General features: G+C 40.7%; 1 protein-coding gene across 4 annotated transcripts in view; it reads left to right on the top strand.

The window, feature by feature from the left end:
* The first annotated feature begins 4,884 nt into the window (after window positions 1-4,884).
* VCL (vinculin) overlaps window positions 4,885-19,473 on the top strand; it is a 63,438-nt gene continuing 48,849 nt past the window's right edge. For all 4 annotated transcript variants that reach the window (XM_062580685.1, XM_062580682.1, XM_062580683.1 and 1 more), the window contains exon 1: window positions 4,885-5,313. In XM_062580685.1, the coding sequence (XP_062436669.1) occupies window positions 5,146-5,313 (168 nt within the window). In that variant the 5' untranslated portion in view covers window positions 4,885-5,145. The remainder of the gene's footprint in view (window positions 5,314-19,473) is intronic.

Here is a 19,473-nt window from a genome sequence, read left to right on the forward strand (position 1 = left end):
TAGCACTATAACTCAAAGATGCAAAAAACCCCCTAAATTTGTATTTTTGGCTTACCAGTGGACATTACATAACTGTGTAAATCCTCTAGCAAGAATCTTCTTGAAGAAGATACTGCGTTGGCAGCAGCATTCTCTGCAAATCTAATCCCATTAGGCTTTAACAACACAACAGACCTACAAAATGGCAGCTAGGAACTGAGCAGTACTTTGTTATGAAACAAAGTTAGTAATCAGGAGCTGGCTGACAATTGTAATTGAAAGTTTTGAACCCCAGATAGGCTGCTCCTATCTAGCTCAGATAGTGACTAACGTTTGTTCAGTGCACATGGGTTCACAATGGGTTGGTCTCCTTAGAATTCCTAGCACACAAGTTCCTAAAATGATATTACATCAGCCAAGACACAGAACTTAACAAAACCTAAGCTGGACTCATGGTAGAAGTCATCTTTATAATGGCAAGACACATCGACATAATATGATGATGAAGCTACACTGTCATAAGCTCCTTAATAACCTGCTCTTTCTTCTCCCTAGGTTGTTAGGTCCAGTTCTGTTCTTAGGTGTGAAATGTATCCTTTCTGTGCTAGTCACTATATACTAGAGCTATCAATAAAGTAATACCATTCAACAACTAATCCATGTTTAACTTACAATTTGTGCTTAATGCAGACATTACCACAGAAGGGGAAAAGAAAAAGTCTCTCTTTTTTTAAAAAAATGATTCCTTCAATCATCTAGTGCTTAATCCTTAGATTATCCAAAGTTAATTGCTTAATAAGAGGGAAGTGCTGAATGTGTTGACCTTATAGTCCTATGTTTGCTGACCAACAGCCTTCAACTCTCTTGATGTTCATAACAACAACAACAAAAAAACCCTCAAACCTTTAAATCTTCATAGGATTAAGACAGTAATGCAATCCAGCACATGCAAAATAGCAATACATATAACAGCATTTAAGTAAACTTTTTAGGCAGCTAATTTAGGTGTTATTCAGAAAAGTTAGAAGCTGGTACAGTCAAGGAGCAACATCAGGCCTGTCCAGAGAAAAGTGATTCAGCAAAGCTGGTACAGCCAAGGAGCAACATCAGGCCTGTCCAGAGAAAAGTGATTCAGCACACTCAAGTTAATTGCCTGGAAAACCTAATCCTCCCATGCTGTGGTACCTAATCCTGAAAATATCTACTGTGAAATGTAGGTTAGTGCTAAGCAGACTCATGGACTTAATTGAAGTATTCATGCTAGCGAAACATCTCCTAACTATAAACAATTGCAAGTTCACCAAGTTCTTTGAAAATGGTTCTGTACCACTGCTCCTGCCAATTGCCCATGCAGTGCTGTGTACCCCCACTGCAGCATGCAGTACAGACAAGTATGCAGCATTCTGCAGAAGGCACTATGGAAGAGACTGCATTGCAGCTGCACTGTTTGTCAGTGTGCAGTGTTCTCCCTTTTTTGACTGAAGTCTATTACCTCTGTGCCATATATCTCACCTATTTCAGTGGAATTAGTGAATTAAAGAAATCCATTCTTTGGAAGATACACTAATGTATGGGAGAAGAAGGTAGTTGACAGAAGGGCCAGCAACATCATCACTTTCTACTGTAGATCTGTAGAGAGTATGGAAAGCAAAAACCAAATCGTCAGAGCAAGAAACCACTCAGCTAAAGTAGCAAAATTAAAAATGCAGACCTGGTCAACATAGAATTGATTTACACCATGGATATTTAGGGATCTTTATGCTCAGCAGATGCAGCAAGAAATTATATTTTCTAACTTCATTATGACTCAACTTTCACTAAAATCAGATGAAAAAGAATCAATGCTTCAATCTAACTCAGATCAAGCCACAATATAGTTTTTCATCTTCTTGTGAAGATACCTCATCATAATCTTGTAAAAAAAGGAATAGAAGTAAGACTGTGCCCATAGCATTTTTATCATCACTAGAATTGCCTGTTATAAGAATTTATTAACTGAAGATCTAGGACAGAGAGAAAGTTTGGCTTTGAATTCAGTGGAGATTCCCATAAGCACAAGAGTGTGCTGGCATAAAGTTCTTTGCAGAACTGGGTTTAAGTCGTCTTACCTGAGTTCTGCTCATGAAATAGCAACAGACATCCAAAGAATGTCTTATAAACTAATCCTTTCAGTCTAACCACTTTATCTTGGTCATGATGCTTGGCACCACTATAATGCTAATAATAGCTACTGCTTCTTAACAATACTAAAATTCTGAGTGTGTGGAAGGGGAAGAGGTTTAGCACTCCTTTTTTTCTCAGTGGGAATTCACCATTGCATGTACAATGCCAGATAGGAAGTAGGACAAGTAAAACAATTCATACATCTCCACGTTGAGCTTAATAAACAGAAAATATTGTGATCAAAATCTATCATTGTCTTGTAACCATCTGTTAGGATCAGAAGCATTAATAAAATTACAAACTGGAGAAACAATCTCACAGTAGAAGCGTAATTAATACACCACTACAGATATAGAATGGTGCAAAGGGCAAAAGAATCTGGTTAAAAAAATACCTGCTGTTGTAATTCATACGACATCAACGTGACAGATTTGAATGCTGCAAAGAGAAGAGAAAACAATGTAAAGGTAGTACTTTTTTAAAAAAGGCAAAAAGCAATGTTACATGTATTACTAGCTGTTCCTTTTGTAATTTTACTGGATGTGGCATCAAAAATTACAGTTAGCCACGGCAATAACAAGCAGAGAATTTCAGTGATGGGCCCGCTGTACTTACAGTCATGTAGTATAGACAATGAAAGTTAATTTTCGCACTTGCAAAAATGGCACCAATATAACTCACATGCTGAAACTAAGCTCGTAATACCACCTGACCCCCATATGCACAAATATACAAATTTCAGCCTTGTAGGTGAATAATTTCAGAAGGTTGCCAAAAATGTCAATGTGTGTTCCTTTATATTTTATTTTGGTTGTAGCAAATGTACCTATTAGAACCACCATGACAATCTTTTAAATTGATCAAACAGCATATTTTTTGGTTTTTAAAACACATATATGTGCATATTTCAGCTACAACTTGGTATACAAGATCCCAGACTTAAAGCAATTATTTTAATCAGAAAACTTAGCTCATGTGCAAGTTCCACAAAAGATTAAATAAGCTGTTTATTAGCTTTGCATACTTCCACAAAATAGAATTTAGCAGATCATTAGTTCATAACATGGACTAATTTCCTAATTAGCTTTTTGTAATTTCCAGCTGCTGCACATAACTATCCAGAAGGATTTCCGTGGGTACTCATTATTACTGATCCATAACATGCTAAAGAGGCATTACTGGGAATGCATGTATCAGAAACAGTAAGTAAAATGTGATATAGCTAATAACACGCAGTATACTTGCAATATATAATGTAACTTCATACACTCATTACTGATAAAAAGCTGATTGTTTTAAGTGCATCTCGATTGTCAGTAAAGAATTTAGTTGTCTTATCAAACTTGCAGATATACTTGTGTCTGAACAAAACTAGACAACGCAGCATGGAAATTAATAGTTTGAGCTTTCCCACTGAAGTCAATAAAGACACATACGTAAGCACAATTCTCACTGTACAAAAATACAATACCAAAAAAAAAGAGAATTTTAGAACTAAAAGTATTGCTAGGGTTTCTAAACCTGCACAAAACGCACATAACATAAACCAAATCTGTTTTGCTTATTTCTTTAGGCCTAAAGCCTATAACTATCCCAGGAGCTCCATCAGTAACAACTACTACAAGTTATAATGACAAATCCTTACGGGCACCAGAACACCTACTGATTTAGTTACTCTTTCTATGCATTTTATTGTCTATTGATAGGATTAGAAGGTGCACAGAAAGAGTATCCTGTTTGTTCTGAAGCACTTAGAAATGAAATCTCTCATGAGCTAGTCTGACAGGAACATTGATTTATAGCAGCATCAGGACAAAGTGAAAACTACCTGGAAGCTAGTATTACATTTTTTTTCCCCCAAATCTAATGCTGTGTCCACGTTATGAAGGAAAGGAAGAAATACAGAGGGCAGTCCTGTAAGCCCTTACTCACACGCTTTGTTTCATATCACGCGTGCTCCCGGTGCCACCAGACACCGCACAGGCAGCGCCTGACAGGGAGAGAGCGCGACAGCCACGGGGCACTGGGCGGGCTCACAGACCAAGTTTTATTCAGACTGAGAGCGCTGCTTGAAGGCCTCAAGGCAACAGGCTCATAAATACCAGCGCTTCGGCGTGCCGGGCAGAGCGCGCAGCTGGTCTTCCGCGGCCGCCCGACTCACTGAACTCGTCCCCGGCTACGGCACGCCGGGACCGTGGCGCTCCCCGAGGGAACCTTCCCGAAACGGCCGCTGGCGACGGGGAGCGGGACAGGGGCGCCGCCTTCCCCAGCCGCGCAGGGGCAGCGGCAGGGGCACGAGCCCGCGCAGCGGCGCGCGCCGGCAACGGTCCCAACGGACGAAACCGCCGCTCCCGCCGGGCCGCGGGAGGGGGCGGGGCAGGGCGGCCCGGGGCGCAGGAATCCCGCCACCGCCGCCCCCTCCCTCCCGGCCGCTCTGCTGGCGGCCTGGCTTTAATCATCTCCTTATATGGACACCAGAATGTCTGACGTCATCCCAGCGCTGGGAAACCGGCGGCCGCGCAACCGAGCTTGGTTGGGAAGGCGGTTTGGGTGGGAAAGGCGGGGGGGGGGGGAGGGCGGAGGCGCTGGAATGTTGATGGACGCGGCGCTGCGCCACTGGGAGCGGCGGGCGCGGCGCGGCCATTGGGCGAGGGCGGCCGAGGGGGCGGGGAGCGGCGGTGGGGGTAGGGTGTCCTGGCTGAAAACCCGCCGCCTGGCTGCGGACGGGTGCCAGTGCGGGGTGCGCGCGGCTGGAGGGAGGCGGTGGCGGGGCGGCGAGTTCGAGTCCCAGTCCCGCCTCCGCTAGCCTGGCCGGGGAGCGACTTCTTAGGGCCGCTGTAATCCGCCCGGGAGCGGCGACGGTGGTGGGGGAGGTTTGGGTTTTCTTCCCCCCGTTTCTTCCGCGGAGGCCGCGGCTTTCTCCGTGGGGCGCCGGCCCGCCGGGACAGAGTTGCCCAGGAGTTTGTGCGGACTTCGGGCCCCGGCCCCCGCCCCGCCGCCGCCATGCCCGTCTTCCACACGCGCACCATCGAGAGCATCCTGGAGCCGGTGGCGCAGCAGATCTCCCACCTGGTCATCATGCACGAGGAGGGCGAGGTGGACGGCAAGGCCATCCCGGACCTCACCGCCCCCGTGTCGGCCGTGCAGGCCGCTGTCAGCAACCTGGTGCGGGTGAGTCCCGCGGCCGCGCCGCTCCCTCCCCCTCCCCTCTCGGCAGCAACTTTCCGCGCCGCGGCGAACTTGGGCGCGCGGCCGCGCCGGCCGTTGGCCGCCGTAACGGGCGCCGCGGGAGGGGCGCGGCGGCGGCGGGAGGGGGGAGTCAGAGGCTTCGTGGACCTCGGCGGGCGCTGCCGGGCGCGGGGCCGGGGCGGTGCCCGAGCGGCCCCGAGGCGGGCGCTGCCGCCCGCGGTCGGCGGTGGGCAGCCGCGCCCTGAGGTGCTCCGGGGCCGCCCCCCTCGCCCCCGAAACGCCCCGCTGTGGTGCCCCGCACGCCTTTTGCTGTCTTAGAAACTCCTGTTTAAAGTGCGTTCAGTGTAACGGGCGGAGTGCTTATTTACCCGTCTTTTATGGGGGGAAAAAGTGGAAATTGGGAAGGCTTTTGGTGTGGATTTGTGTAGGTGAAGATGAAGGCTGGCGGTGAAAAGCTCGGGGGCTGCGGAGGGACTGGTCTTGGTTTTTAGGCAAAGTTTGGAGCTGTAGGTCTGTATGTTATATATCCTCAAGTGTGAGTAACTGCTTGGGAAGCTAAAGATGACTGAAAATCAACTTGAAGCTCTTAAGTTATTGAAGGCAACTATATGTAGTGTGAGGTTTTCAAGATATGAGTATTTGCAATATGAGCATTTTAGTCTGAGAAGTGCAAGCAACTAACATGTTTGAAATGTTTTGATTGCATTAATACTTTTCTTTTTCTAAATAACTGTATCAAGAATAGCAAATTTGCAATGCAGAAATGTGTCTGATTTGATACAGGAAGCTTTGAAATACTGCATACTTCTCCAGGTAATGGTTAAGGAAATAGAATGCTTGCCATGAACATCTGTTAGGTTCATTTACAGACACTCTGGTTTCATTTTCTAACATCAGATGTTACTTACTCACTATGAATCTTGTAAAATTCTTAAGTTGTTTATGGCAAGCAATATCTCTTCTCAACATAATTTGACTTAAAATGGAGAAGGACAGTGTTTCTTCTTTATCTTAACTATGCTATTACATACAGATAAAAAACATTGTGTCATTGTTGACTGACACATGTATTACTGATGCAGGAAACATGGCATTGTTTTGAAATGCAGGTCATGCTGAACACGTAATAAACCACGGAAGAGAAATTGTAAGGCTTCTGAATATAAAACAATGTCAAGATGATTGTTTTAAGTAATATGCATTCATTGGATTTAGGTCTGCATTGCTTGTTACTGCAATGATATCTTCTCACTTTGAGATCTGCAGTCTATTACAGTGTAACTGTAACTTCTGGTCCCTATGATTCCAAGAATTGTGCAGAATGCGTTATCTGGAATACCAGGGCTCCTTGTTCGTTTCGGCTGAAACTTCGGAGTTTAATGGAGAACAGTTATTGCATCAGTTCACTGCTGGAGACTAAGAATATTGGTTGTAAGGGTATGAAGCTTGAGTGTATGAAATACTTTTCCTTGAAAGGAAGACTTTGCAGTAAAGCTTTGCCTCTCCAAGCTTAGCTTGTATTGCTGGATTGTGTGATGGTTTTTCCTCCTTTTTCTCTCAAAAGAAACCTAATCAGATAACAGTGTTTATTAGAGAAATACAGAAACAGAATGTGTTTCTTTCTACAGCTTGCTAATGCCAGCTCTTTTTCTATTTTGGGCTGTGGATTTTGGAGGCCTCTAGTTCCCTTTTAAAACCCATTAGATAGATAAAAGGAAAGAATATTGATTTTTTTTCCCCCTGTTTTAATTCACAAAGAGCAAATAGGAGCAGTGTAATTTGAGGTGGTACTTACAAGAAAGTGTCCCTTTCTTGGTAGAGTATAACTTTGACTACTTTGAGGAAAAATAAAGAAATAAAGTTCTGTCTGTGAGTTGTATCTAATGCGTTATTTCTAAGTATAAAGATCTGTGAAACTGCAGTTCCACCGAAGTGGGAATGTTTGTGTAGACAGGATATCTGAATACTAGTCTTCTAGTTGCTGCGCAGGTGGTGTAGCAAAGATGGAAGTGCCCATATAACAAAGATGGCAAGGTGGCTATTAGCCAATAGCTAATTAGCTTTTGTTCTTTCTCTGTGCTGTGGGTTGCTAACAGAGCATAGATATTGCTAAGTGTACATGATGGTAAGTACTGAGCAGCAGTAACATGCAATGGAAGTTCAGTTTATCAGTGGTAACTTGCCATACAAAGTAGCACAAATGTCTACCTCCCCTGGCTGAAGTAAGGACTTCCAAAGTTTGGAAGGTGCAGTATGTAATTCATGTGACTTGTAGGACTACTGCACCTGTAAGTAACTGCTGGCAGCAGTAGTTGAAGAGCTGAGACTCATTCTGTAGGAGGTCTAGGAATTATGCTAAGTTGAGAAATGGGCTAGGAAACGAGGAAAATGTTATTTGCTTCTGCCTCACTGTCAAGGAAGTAGCCACTTGCAGTAACCTTTTAAAAAAGAAGTTACTTCTTCGTTCCTGTGGTGGAGTATGTGCAATACATTAAAACCAAGAAGGAGCAGAGGTTGATGGAACTTCTGTAGAGCCTTAATTTAATGCATTTTGGCATAAGAGGAGTTAAGAGGGAGCCCTTCTTTTGGGTAACTTGACTATAGACCTAGGTTTACCATTCAACATTCATATCTTTGTGTGCATACACATGCATGTTCATTTGTAAATGATGTGCAGCATCTTAAGGTTTACTTGAAGCTACCTTTTACCTCTTCTTCCCCCCACGTAAGGCTTGCACATGCAGCAAGGCCTCTTGTAGTGATGCTTGTTTGTCAGAATATAATTGCAAAGTAGACCTAGGTATGAGAAAATCAATTGTTGTTAAAACTAAGATAAAATAACCAAATATTTACATATGCTGTTTTCTTTCCCCATGTCAAATACTGAAGACTTAGTGTTTTGCCCTTTTGTGGTAGAATGCAACTTCTACATATTAGGAACTAACATGTCTTGGATATTCTGTTAGTGCATAGATCTTGTAGAATGAAACTCAAATCATGTTGTAGTCATTTATTGATTTTTTTTTTCAATTAGGAGATAAAACTCAACCTGTTGCCCGTATAAAATTTTTTGTATGTAGAGGTAATTGACAGAAGCTTCTTGCAGAAAAACTTCCCTTTGGCTGCGGCCAATAAAATGAGGGAGAGGCTTCAGATGAATATCACAAGATGAATAATGTACTAAATTAGTCTTTTTAATTGAAGATACTAGTTTTTATTGGCTTATATTTGGAGTTGATGTATGCCTCTTGTGGGAGGGTTGGAGTTTTGTTTGGTATTTCATGTGCCTATAGATTTAATGTTGTAAATTGGAAGAAATAGTTGAAAAAAATCAAGCTAAAGAGATGGGGAATAATTTGGAGCTTGCTCAGTATGCTATTCTACTGTGCCTTTTTAAAACTCCTTTTGCTTATTAGTTCATATGGATTCTGGCTTTCTGGCCGCTCAAACATGGCTAGCTCTATCACTTTTCTGTTGCCTTTGGAGCTGCCCCACAGCCCTTGTAATAGAGGGGAACTTACGAAAGGAGTTTAAATGCACACAATTCAAATTCACAGGAACATCATACACAGGGTGGAAGATGGAGAGGCCAGAGCAGGATGAGTGATCTGAGCTGATGCCAGCTTGGAGGCTGGCATATTGGACCAGATGACCATTCTGAAAGATACCAGCTGCTGCTTTTATGAGACTAAATGCCTGACCATTACACCTGTGTTTCTGTCCTTCATCCTTGATTAAGCTTGATTTGCCTGAGGAAAGTGATGCTGATTTGAAATGCTCATAGTGAAACACTTGGCGGGTGTTTAGCATGAATAAGTGTCTGAGGTCTTTCAAAACAGTGATCTGCTCTGAAAAGCCAGCATCTCTTCTAGCTGCTGCTTCTACCTCTCCATCCTTTATGGTGTCCCTTTGCATTTAAATCTATGTATTTCATAAGTCTTTGCATACATCTCATTTCTATCACATGAATTCTTATAAGGAGATAACTCCTTTGCTCTCTATTAAATTGTTAAGTATTGCACTTCTCTGGAACATATCCTTGATGGATATTAGGATATGCTTTTATTCCTCTATTGAGATTTAGAGGCTTATGAAACAATTGGGATATCTTTCTGCATCTTAGTCACCAACCACAAGTAGCATGTTGGGCTAATTATCAATAAAGATTATGAATATCCTGTCTTGCAGCTATGGTTATTCAGATGTTTTTTTTTAATCCTGCAGGGCAAAGGACTACTTATCTAACACTGATGAACATGGTCTAGAGCAAGATTAAGCTTAATTAGAAGTTACTCTTGACAAGCACACTGACTCCTGTAGTATGGTTGGTCACTCATGTCATAGAGGTTTCTGTCCACTTCCTAAGGTTGAGAGTGGGTGTCTTTAACTACCACTAGCTGAAGCAGCCTGTGTATGTCCAACCAAAGATACAAGGGTAACTCTTAAAACAGGTGAAACTCTATACAAATACAAACTGCAATACAAATACTTAGGCAGTGATGTAAAGTAACAAAGCTGTGGGAGAGCTACAGTTAGTTTAGCTGTAGCAGCTGTGCTGTCTCATCTTATCCTGGCGGATGGAGAAAGTGCAATCTGAAGCAATTACCATCTCCTGGGTGCATATCCATGGGCCCCTGTTGGGTGTGAGAAGTTCCTTGGGAAAGCAGTGTTCCCTGCATACTGCAGAGAGCTGTGTGCTTTCTCTGGACAGGCTGTGAATTGCTGCCAAAACATGCAGCCTGTAAGCTCAGGAATGGTTTGTGTTGAGGAATTTGTGGAAGATGAAACCAGCTTTGCAACCACTGTCCTGCTGTCGGAAGAAGTAGTCAAATACATGGCTAAGCACTTCTAGTAAGAAGTGGCCTGATCGTTCTGGAGAGTGGATTGTAAAACGGCTGCTTCATCCATAGCTTTTCTTCCGGCATAGCTGACTTTCCTTTATCTCAAGGTGCATGAGAGAGGTATGAGCTGTTGAGGACAGCTTAGTGAAATGATTGTTTCAGAGAAATTATCTTGCAGTAATTTATGTTTCGAAGAATATCTTCGGGGAGGATGGAAGTGAAAGAATGGATTACTACAGCAGCCCGTCAGAATTATACTGTGTTCCAAAACTTACTGCTAAATGACAAGTGAACTAGAGTGCTAGAAGAGCCTCAGTGAATTAAAAGGATCTTTCCATTGTAGATTTCTATGCGTATAGTAAAAATAAGTGATCAGCGTTAAAAAGAGGTGTTGTTTTTCTTTGAGATTTGCTGTGTTTATTGTTTTGTTTTAATTCCATCTGTTTTAAAGATGTCCTTCCTCTTTGAAGCAGAACGTTCTCCTTTGATACACTTGCGTTTTCTTAATGATTGTAATGGTATTTCTGTATATGGTGGAACAGTGGCCATCTGCTCTGAGAAAGTGGATAAAACCAGTTAGTGTGTGCGCATGGGGTGTGTGTGAGGGTGTTTAATGATTAGTCAAATTGGGAAGAAAGCAACTTTGTAATAACAAAAGCACATCAGAGGCTTGTTTCTTGCTTTTATCTCCTAGGAATGAGCTTTAAATAAGTGATAAATCAGTTTGATTTGAATGGAATAATCTTTGTTCTGTTAATGTTTGGGAACTTGATTTATACCAGTCTCTTCTATCGGCTATAAAAGGGATCTTTTGTTTTTTGTTCCTTTAAATGTCCATGAAGATGGTAAATGCCTCTGTTAGTAACTAGATGCAGCTTTCTTGGGCATAAAAACTGGTAATATTATTCTGGAATGGATAACGTTAAAGTGGTTGCTTGGGCTTAAAAGTTCCATGTGCTGACAAGATGGTCTATACTAATCCTGCTCTGGAAAACTTCACGTTTGCTTTCTGCTGTGTAAGTGAACCTCTCCAGTAAGAAAGGAGTTGGTAAAATTTAAGGGGTGGGGGGGGGGGGGGGAGAGAGGACGAGAGAATTCTCCTCTCTGGCTTGTAATTTAGTAAGTGTAATGTAGTTTTCACTGTGCTTTGACACGAGAGGATACTCTGATACATTGATACCTACAGATTCGTGCTACAGAATTCATTTATAGAGCTTAATGAAGCAGTGAACCAAACAGAATATGGCCCAGTATGTCTTATACTTGGAAGTGTGCAGTTTTCGAGGCATTGACATGTTTCTTTCCAGTATGACTGAAATTTAGGTTGATGAAGCAAGTCTGAGAGGATTGTGGCAGAAGGGGTTGGGAAACCAAGTGATGGTTTTAAAGATGCATTAGCAAACATGTGGTGTTAACACTCATCGCTGGAAACAATGCCTGAAATTGTTAACTGGTTGCAAATGCTGGGGTATGTTTCCAGAGTTCCAGACCTGCAATAATTGCTGGACAAAAGCCAGATGTCACTTTTGCCAATTCTTTCTTTCAAAGGAAAGAATAGGTCAGTCAGCTTTGATTTGACACTGCCTAGGGTATTGCCTAAGTTTGCTAGTGGCTTCACAGAGAACTAAGACTAGCTTTTTATTGCTACTGCTCTGTTGTATGACATGAGTATATTCTTCCTAAACCTGTCTTTCTGACTCAACTGTATATTCTGGGTCTTGCTGGCTTTGTTTCTCACCTCAAATACTTAGGCAGATGATTTACTGTTTAGCAGTATCTGTTTTCTACTAGTGCTGTTTTTTCCTCTCAAAAGTCAAACTGGCAAACTAGACCTTAAAAGACAAAGAACATTGCTATATAATGTCATTTTTTTTCCTAGTGACACAGAAATCCTATTCCATCATTTGATCAATCAAATGCTGAGAAACAATTCATTTTGATACAGAATTGCCTCTGCTGCCACAGTCCTTAATTCTAGGAAAATGATGATATTCTTGACATAACTTAAACAGAGCAGCAGGTACTCATACTAGGGACTAATGTATCTTAACTGTTATACATATGTGCTAAATTGTTTTGTGTCATTATATAATTTCTTCTTGTATTTTATATGACATCAGGTAAGAGTTAACATTTTAGAATGTCGCATTACTGGAGTCTAAAGTAACTATTTGTGTTGATGCATGAAAAGGCACCACAGGTGCCTTACAAGTTTCTGCACTTCAGAAGACGCTTTGTGCATACGAGATGATTTGCGGCATGGAGAGCTGAAATGATAAAATAAAGACTGGATTTCCTTTAGACTTAAATATTTCTTGAGCAAGTATCTGCTTAAAACATGAGCCTAGCATTCTAGCAACACAATTCTGCTGGGGGACTATCTTTACATGTGTAATAGATGGAAGTAGATCCAAAGTGTTCCTGCTACTAAGTTCAAGCTCCAATGCATTTTTAAGCATGTGAAGAGATGGGATAGTGAATCAGCACAGAGGGCAAGCCCTTCCTTTATTTGCCTTCTCTACTAAAATGTACAAAGGTATGACTTGTACTGTCTGCCTCTGTCCTGAGACTAGAATCAAAGATTTCTGTGAAAATATATCGAACAACTCACTTCAGAAGAAGTTACCTTATTCTGAAGTAAATAATTTCCTGTGATACCTCAGAATAACTTATCTGAGTACTGCCTGACTGAAGGAGAGAAACGGTGGAGGGAGAGAACTCCCTAACGCTTACTATGATTGCTGAAGTGTCAGCTCCTGTTGACTCTTAAATGATGATGGTGGTAACTCTTGTGCTGTCACTGAGAGCACAAATGTTGGAACAGTTTCCAGGTACTCCAGCTTCATGTGTAGGGTAGGAAACTGATTTATGCCAGCCTTCTGGGGGACAGAAACAAACAGTTACCTATAGAAAATGTATGCCTTGTTGCTGTTTGCTTCAGAAGCCTTGGAATGCTATTTTAATGCAGAAATTATTATTTTTTTTTCCATCACAAGTTGCACACAGAATAGTTGAGGTTGGAAGGGACTTCCAGAGATTGTCTAGTCCTACCCTCCTACCTGAAGCACAGTCATCTAGAACTGGTTGCCTGGGACTGTCCATTTGGGTTTTGAATGTTTCCAAGGATGGAGAGTCAAGTGTCTCTGGCTAGTCCATTGCACAGTCTCTTGTATGCTTCCTTTTTATGTCGGAGTTCTGTCAGGAGCTCCTTGTTCATCTGCGCAGGCTCTTCGCCACTTTTGCTTAACTTTCTGCTGAACAGAACGGATCACCCTTGAGCTTGGAGGAGATGGTGTGTGCAAATCAGTTAGCTCTCCTGAACTCCCCATCTCTCCAGGACTGTATTCCATAGGATTCTACTACTTAGATCCCTGAAGAGGCCAAAGCCTTTTCTCCTGAAATCCAGGAGCTGATTTGTCTTGTTCCTGCCTGTCAGCATCCTGAGCTCCACCACTCATAGTCACTGCAGCCAAAGCTGCTCCTGCCTTTACATTTCCGACCAGTTCTTTTTGGTTTCTAATTACGAAGGCCAACAGAATGTCTTTGCTCCCTGGTTCCTTGACATATAGGTATTTACTAATGAGAAATATTATTTAGAGCTTATCCTACTTGATAGGAAAAGTCCAGTATCTCTTTTATTTGATTGTCTGAGAAGATATGACTTGAGCATGTTGGTCCTCAATTAAATATTATGCACAAATGGAATCCTGGCTAGGAATTTGGGAAAGCAAATACTGCTTTGGTTAGTGTACAAGCTTTATGCTTTAATGTTTTTTGTGTATGCCAATTTCAAATGTCTGGATATACTGCAGCTGTGTGGTTCTCTTTGCTCCACACTGCAGAATTGAGTCAATTTTGAGTCACTTGAATAGGAGACAGTAAATTCTAAATAATAAAGTTGTCTAATTTCTTTAAGGAACTCGAGCTACAAATTGGTTCAATGCAGTCTCAGTTCAGGTTGGCAGTAGGTAAAGACTACAAGGCTTTGTCCTATGAGGATTGGAAGTAAATTTGCACTTCATAAAGATTTTTACAGTACTTAATATTCTTGGGTAGCGTTTATTCAGCAAAGAATTCAGTAAGGTGATTAAAAAAAAAAGACAAAAAGCAAACTTTTCAAATGGACACACTGATGGCAGTATCATACTGTGCATTCTCTTCCATGTTTATTTTCTGTTTGTGAGAGTAGTGATGTGTAATGGTATTAAACTCTTAACTGTATTTTGATTGTCTGAGAAGATACGACTTGAGCATGTTGGTCCTCAATTAAATATTATGCACAAATGCAATCCTGACTAGGAATTTGGGAAAGCAAATACTGCTGTGGTTAGTGTACAAGCTTTATGCTTTAATGTTTTTGTGTATGCCATTTTCAAATGTCTGGATATACTGCAGCTGTGTAGTTCTCATTGCTCCTCACTGCAGAATTGAGTCAATTCTGCATGGATGACAGAGGCAGGCTTGTCCTTTGAATGTTGAACAGTACACAAGGAAAAAAGCTATGGAAATTAATTTTTTAAATAGGCATGGTTACAGAAGTGCCAAAATAATAGCAGAATGGTGATTATTTCTGGAACCTCTGCAGTTGATGAGGAGCCTGCTGGGCTGTATTGGCTAAGTCATGGGTGTCACCTTAATTAAGTTGCTGTGTGGGGACAAGCAGAAGTTACAGCTCCTTTTGGATATAGCCTGATTCTATTCTCATCAAATAGTTGCCCTTTAATGTAAGAAGCAGGTGCATTGAAGTGGGAAGCTTGTTAATAAAGGCTAAACTTGAAAAATCCATGTAGGTTTTCTTGCCTTGTTCCAATCCTACCAGCTAGTTCTTGGGCATGAGCTCTTCAGCTCCAGAAGAGTCTGAAGGCTCCTTCTGTTGAACAGTAGAGCTATTACGAGCTGTCACCTGGGACATATTACTCCAACGGAGCTGCTTCCTCTGCTGTCTCCAAGCTCTTTCCTGTGTTTGGAAGAGGCTGTGTATTGCAACTCCTCTTAGACATACAGCTTTCTTTATGCAGGCCTTGTTCTGCTTGCTTGCACAAACCCTTTCTGGGAAGGAACAGAAACTGAGACCTCAACCAGATTGCTAGTCAGTACCCGTGAAAGCCAAATAACTTGTAAGCTATAAAACTTTGGGGTGGGGTGAGTACCTGCTGACCACAAGTATAAGTTTTGAACAGACTTCTCACTTACGAATAAAATAGTTAAGCCTGTACATAGGTGATAAGTGTTCAACCTTTTAATCTCAAAATGAAACAGTAGGATATAACTGAATGAAACAATTAGTGCTAAGGTTTAAGCTGTATGCAAGCTGGCATGTTCAACCTCCATATGTAAACTCTATAGGAACCTTAGCAGTTGCTGACACGTCTGCGGGGTCATATGAATTTACTCAGAGGAAGTTTTTAATACAGAACTGTAATATACTGGATATTTATTGTAAAATGTTATCATTACTAATTGTGCTGTTTCAAGCATCCAGTTGAAAGTTACTGGGAAGGTTACTTTCTAGTACTGTATACTTTCTGGAATATCTTTTACACAAAACCTTACTTTTTTGTTTTTGGAAGACTACTCGGGTTCATCTCAAAGGTGCTTCCCACTTCAACCTCCTACTGTGTATACGTGTGTTTAGGTATCCTTCAGCTAAATAAATCTGCAAAAGCTAGTTTAGTTACAAAAGTCACAAATGCACTATTTTTCTTAAATTTCCAATACCAGAAAGAGAACTTACTCTCAAGTGGGAGTAAAAATATTTTCTTAAATTGCCACACAACTTAGATTTCAGGTGAGAAAGCAAGTTGGTAAACTGGTTAGTGTTCATTGGATTATGTTAAACATCACTTTTTGCAAGCCTACCAGTCTCTGCAACTTCTACAGCATAACAGTTGTGCTGAATGTCCAAGCAATTAAACAAAATTCTCAACCTCCAACAGAGTAATAGAAAAAACCTCTTTGTTTGCTCTAATTCGGAGTGACAAAAAGGATTGGGTAGAGGAAGGGCCAGTTAGTGCCAAACCACTGACTTATTGTAGTAATTGAAGCAGCATTGCATTAATCTTTGCCATAGTTATTAAAAGTTCCCTTTCCCTCCTTCCCCCTCCCCCTTCTGGAAAATCAAGAAGGGGGCTGGGAACCTCTGTAAACTTTGTAGTTGAGTTTATGCTTGGCTTCAGATTTTCTTTGAACAAGATGGTATTTTCACTAAGCAAAGCCCTGTCTTTGTTTCTCTTGATTTAATGCTGGAGAAAAAACAGCATTCCTTAGTTCTCCAGCCTCGGCTGCTACTTGAGCTCAGCCCAGCCCATTTCCCTCGCAATAGGAAGAATTGTATTTTTCTGTTAATCTATTTTTTTTTTCTCAGCTTAATGTCAGTGATTATCAGAACTCCAACCTATGAAGTGTTTTATCTCAATTGCAAACTAACTTTCAGCATACCATTTTCCTCTGGAAGTTTTTCTGGAGGGGGGTGGCTGGGATCTTTGTCCTGTTCTCGGATTACTTGGGGTAGTGAAATGCTAAGGGACCTTGCCACCTGAAGCAGTTATTAACGGTTATGAAGAACTGTTGCTTGGCCTTCATTGCGACAGGTTTTTTCTTCTTTTTCTTTCTTTTTTTTTTTTTTTTACATGATTGTGTTTTGCAACATTGCTTTTCTGCTAAGTACTGAAAATTTCCTGTATGTGGCTCAAGTGTTTTGAACATTTTGACGCTGCCAGTTAAACCAGGTCATGATATGGTTTTGGAAGATGTAAGCTATGAGGGATTTTGTAAATGTGATATTTCTAGTTTCCACCTGTATGACAGAGTATAATTACCTTCTTGAGCTTTTTTTTTTTTTTTTCCTCTGGTTGACTTGATAGCTGACACAAACTTATTTGTGTTCAATGTTATATAATGAGTACTCAGAAGAGTAGTTCTCTTTTGTTCCACTGCTTTTAAATCTAGAACAATTTTCTTAACCAAATAAGACAAAGTATTGTTGGGAACAAGTGTAGCTGCCTGTTGTAGGAGATCCTTTTAGTCGGATTTGCACCAATAGTGCCAATCCTGTTCCAGTGCTTCTTGAGTCTTCTAGCTTCTTATTTCCATCACCTTTTTTTGTAGCGGATAAAAGGAAATATAGCTTTAATTAAATTTTGGCAAAGTAAATACAAAGGAATTTTATTATTTGCTGTTAAATATTTAAGAATTTTACATATTAACATTTAAATATTAAATCCTTTAATATTAATCTACAACTTCTTAAAGTGGTAGCAATTGTACTAGCAAGGATTAACAGTGCATTGGTATCCTTCCTCTGATGCGGAGCTTCCTCCATGCTTCAACTCTGTCTGATCTTGCTTCTGATGTGGAGTGAGCAGTGATCTGCTGTTGTGTGTTGACTGGACATTTTCAGTTGTGCTACAGCAGAGTTCTTCATGTGGTTAACAGTACCCAGGAGGTTAGCTGTGGGCTTCTAAAAATGGAAGTGGGGTACAGAAAGTAACAAACAGATTTTGTAGTTAACTAAATACTAAAGTGAATCTTTGGCTATTTATAGTGGCCAAATGTTATCTACAGGGGCAACTGAGATGATGGATGATGGATTTTTGAGGAGAAAGCGTTTAAAGTGTGACTACCTGAAAGTCGATGGAATAAGATTCTTCTACCCCATGCAGTTGTCTAACAAAATGTCAGCTTTCTCTGTGCAACAAGGCAGTTTATTAAATATACTTTAATTTTATATTTGATACAATGTTTCTGCTCTCTAAAAGACATTACTGTTTTTTTTCCTCATATATACCTTCCTGAAATATTAGCTGTTTCTGTCTTAATATTTTCTTGTAACACACAAGGAACAACCCTTCCCAGTAACTTTCAGCTGGATGCTTGAAACAGCACAATTTACAAGGAACAACCCTTAAGCGGTGAGTTTTTCACTTAATCTACTGTTTTAGTTTGCATTTTTATTTGACAACATTTTTTTTTTTAACTTACTCAACATGTTCTACCATTTCAAGGTCCCCTTTACCATACCTTTTTGAAATTCAGGCCTTACTGCTTTGCACCCAGATTAGTCAGATATCTTTGAAACATGAGGAGGACTCTTTACTGTTATGACTTTGAAGTTTATTATTCAAAATAACAGACAATGCAAGTTTTTTTATTTTTTCCAACTCCTTCTGTATTATCTCTGCCGACACATGGATAAATAAAAATACTAGTTTAAAATTGCAAGTGGCCGCTAACAATAATTCAGTTTGTCATTCTGCTAAGGAAAAGGTGGTATAGGGAGAAGGTCTATTAGTGTCTAAATGAAACCATAGCTTCAGTTGATTTTAGAGAATATATTTATTCAGTACTATGTTTGACGCCTATTAGAAGCATGAGTTCTCATGGGTCAACTTTCTGTTTCTTGAAAGAAAACTTTTCTCTTTCAGCTGACCTATGAACTTCCTGTGATGAGGCTTTTTAAGAGCTTTCAGCTCTGCTGTTAACATAACAATCATAAGAAAAATTTCCAAATATTTCTATCTGACTTAACATGTGTCCTGTTCTCTCCTCTGCCCCAGCCCTTACCAAGCATCTCCATTACTGTGGAAAGAAACTTTTATGTGCATGTTGGAGGATTTTGGCTAATATTAGCTGGTTGTCAGTGGAGAGGTAAACCTCCCAGCATCTTGGTGTGTAATGTTCTGTTGCTTGCCTTCTAGAAAGGCAGTTTAAGGAGAGAATTGAGCTCTATAGCATCACGTGTGTTATCTTCTTAGGATGGTAGTTATTTATACATCACTGGGAAAGCATATTATTGAACTTGGTGATGATTCACAATTCTAGATGCATAGGAATGAGCTAGAAGAGCTTTTTGAAGTTCACATGACTTTTTTTTGGCACAACAGTCTTTCCTGTGACAGTTACTTGTAAGGTAAAACTGGCTAATTGCAGCTGTGCCCTTCCTTTGTAAAGGGCAGTTGCTGTATCTCCCTGAATATTTTCAGGTGAGTTTTGCATATGCTCAAAGATCAGAGCTGACTTTTGTGTAATTTGATTAAAGTGGAGCTACAGCATGTCTTAAAGTAGTTTAACTTGGAAGTACTGGTTTAGAAGAGAAATTTTTCTTTGTAAAGGGGTTATTCTCTAAATTCAAGTAGTTCTATAAAAAGTTACACTATGACGTACTCAATATTTGCTTTTACTCCCTGTATAGTGAGTATGCATCTTTCAGCCAAAACAACCAAACATCAGCTTTATCTGTCCAGGGTCAGTCAGTATTAACAGCATGAATAAAAATATCTTCTGGTACCCAAGTGATGTCACT

This window comes from Rhea pennata, chromosome 7 (assembly GCF_028389875.1).
Source record: "Rhea pennata isolate bPtePen1 chromosome 7, bPtePen1.pri, whole genome shotgun sequence".
In the NCBI taxonomy this organism is placed as follows: Eukaryota; Metazoa; Chordata; class Aves; order Rheiformes; family Rheidae; genus Rhea; species Rhea pennata.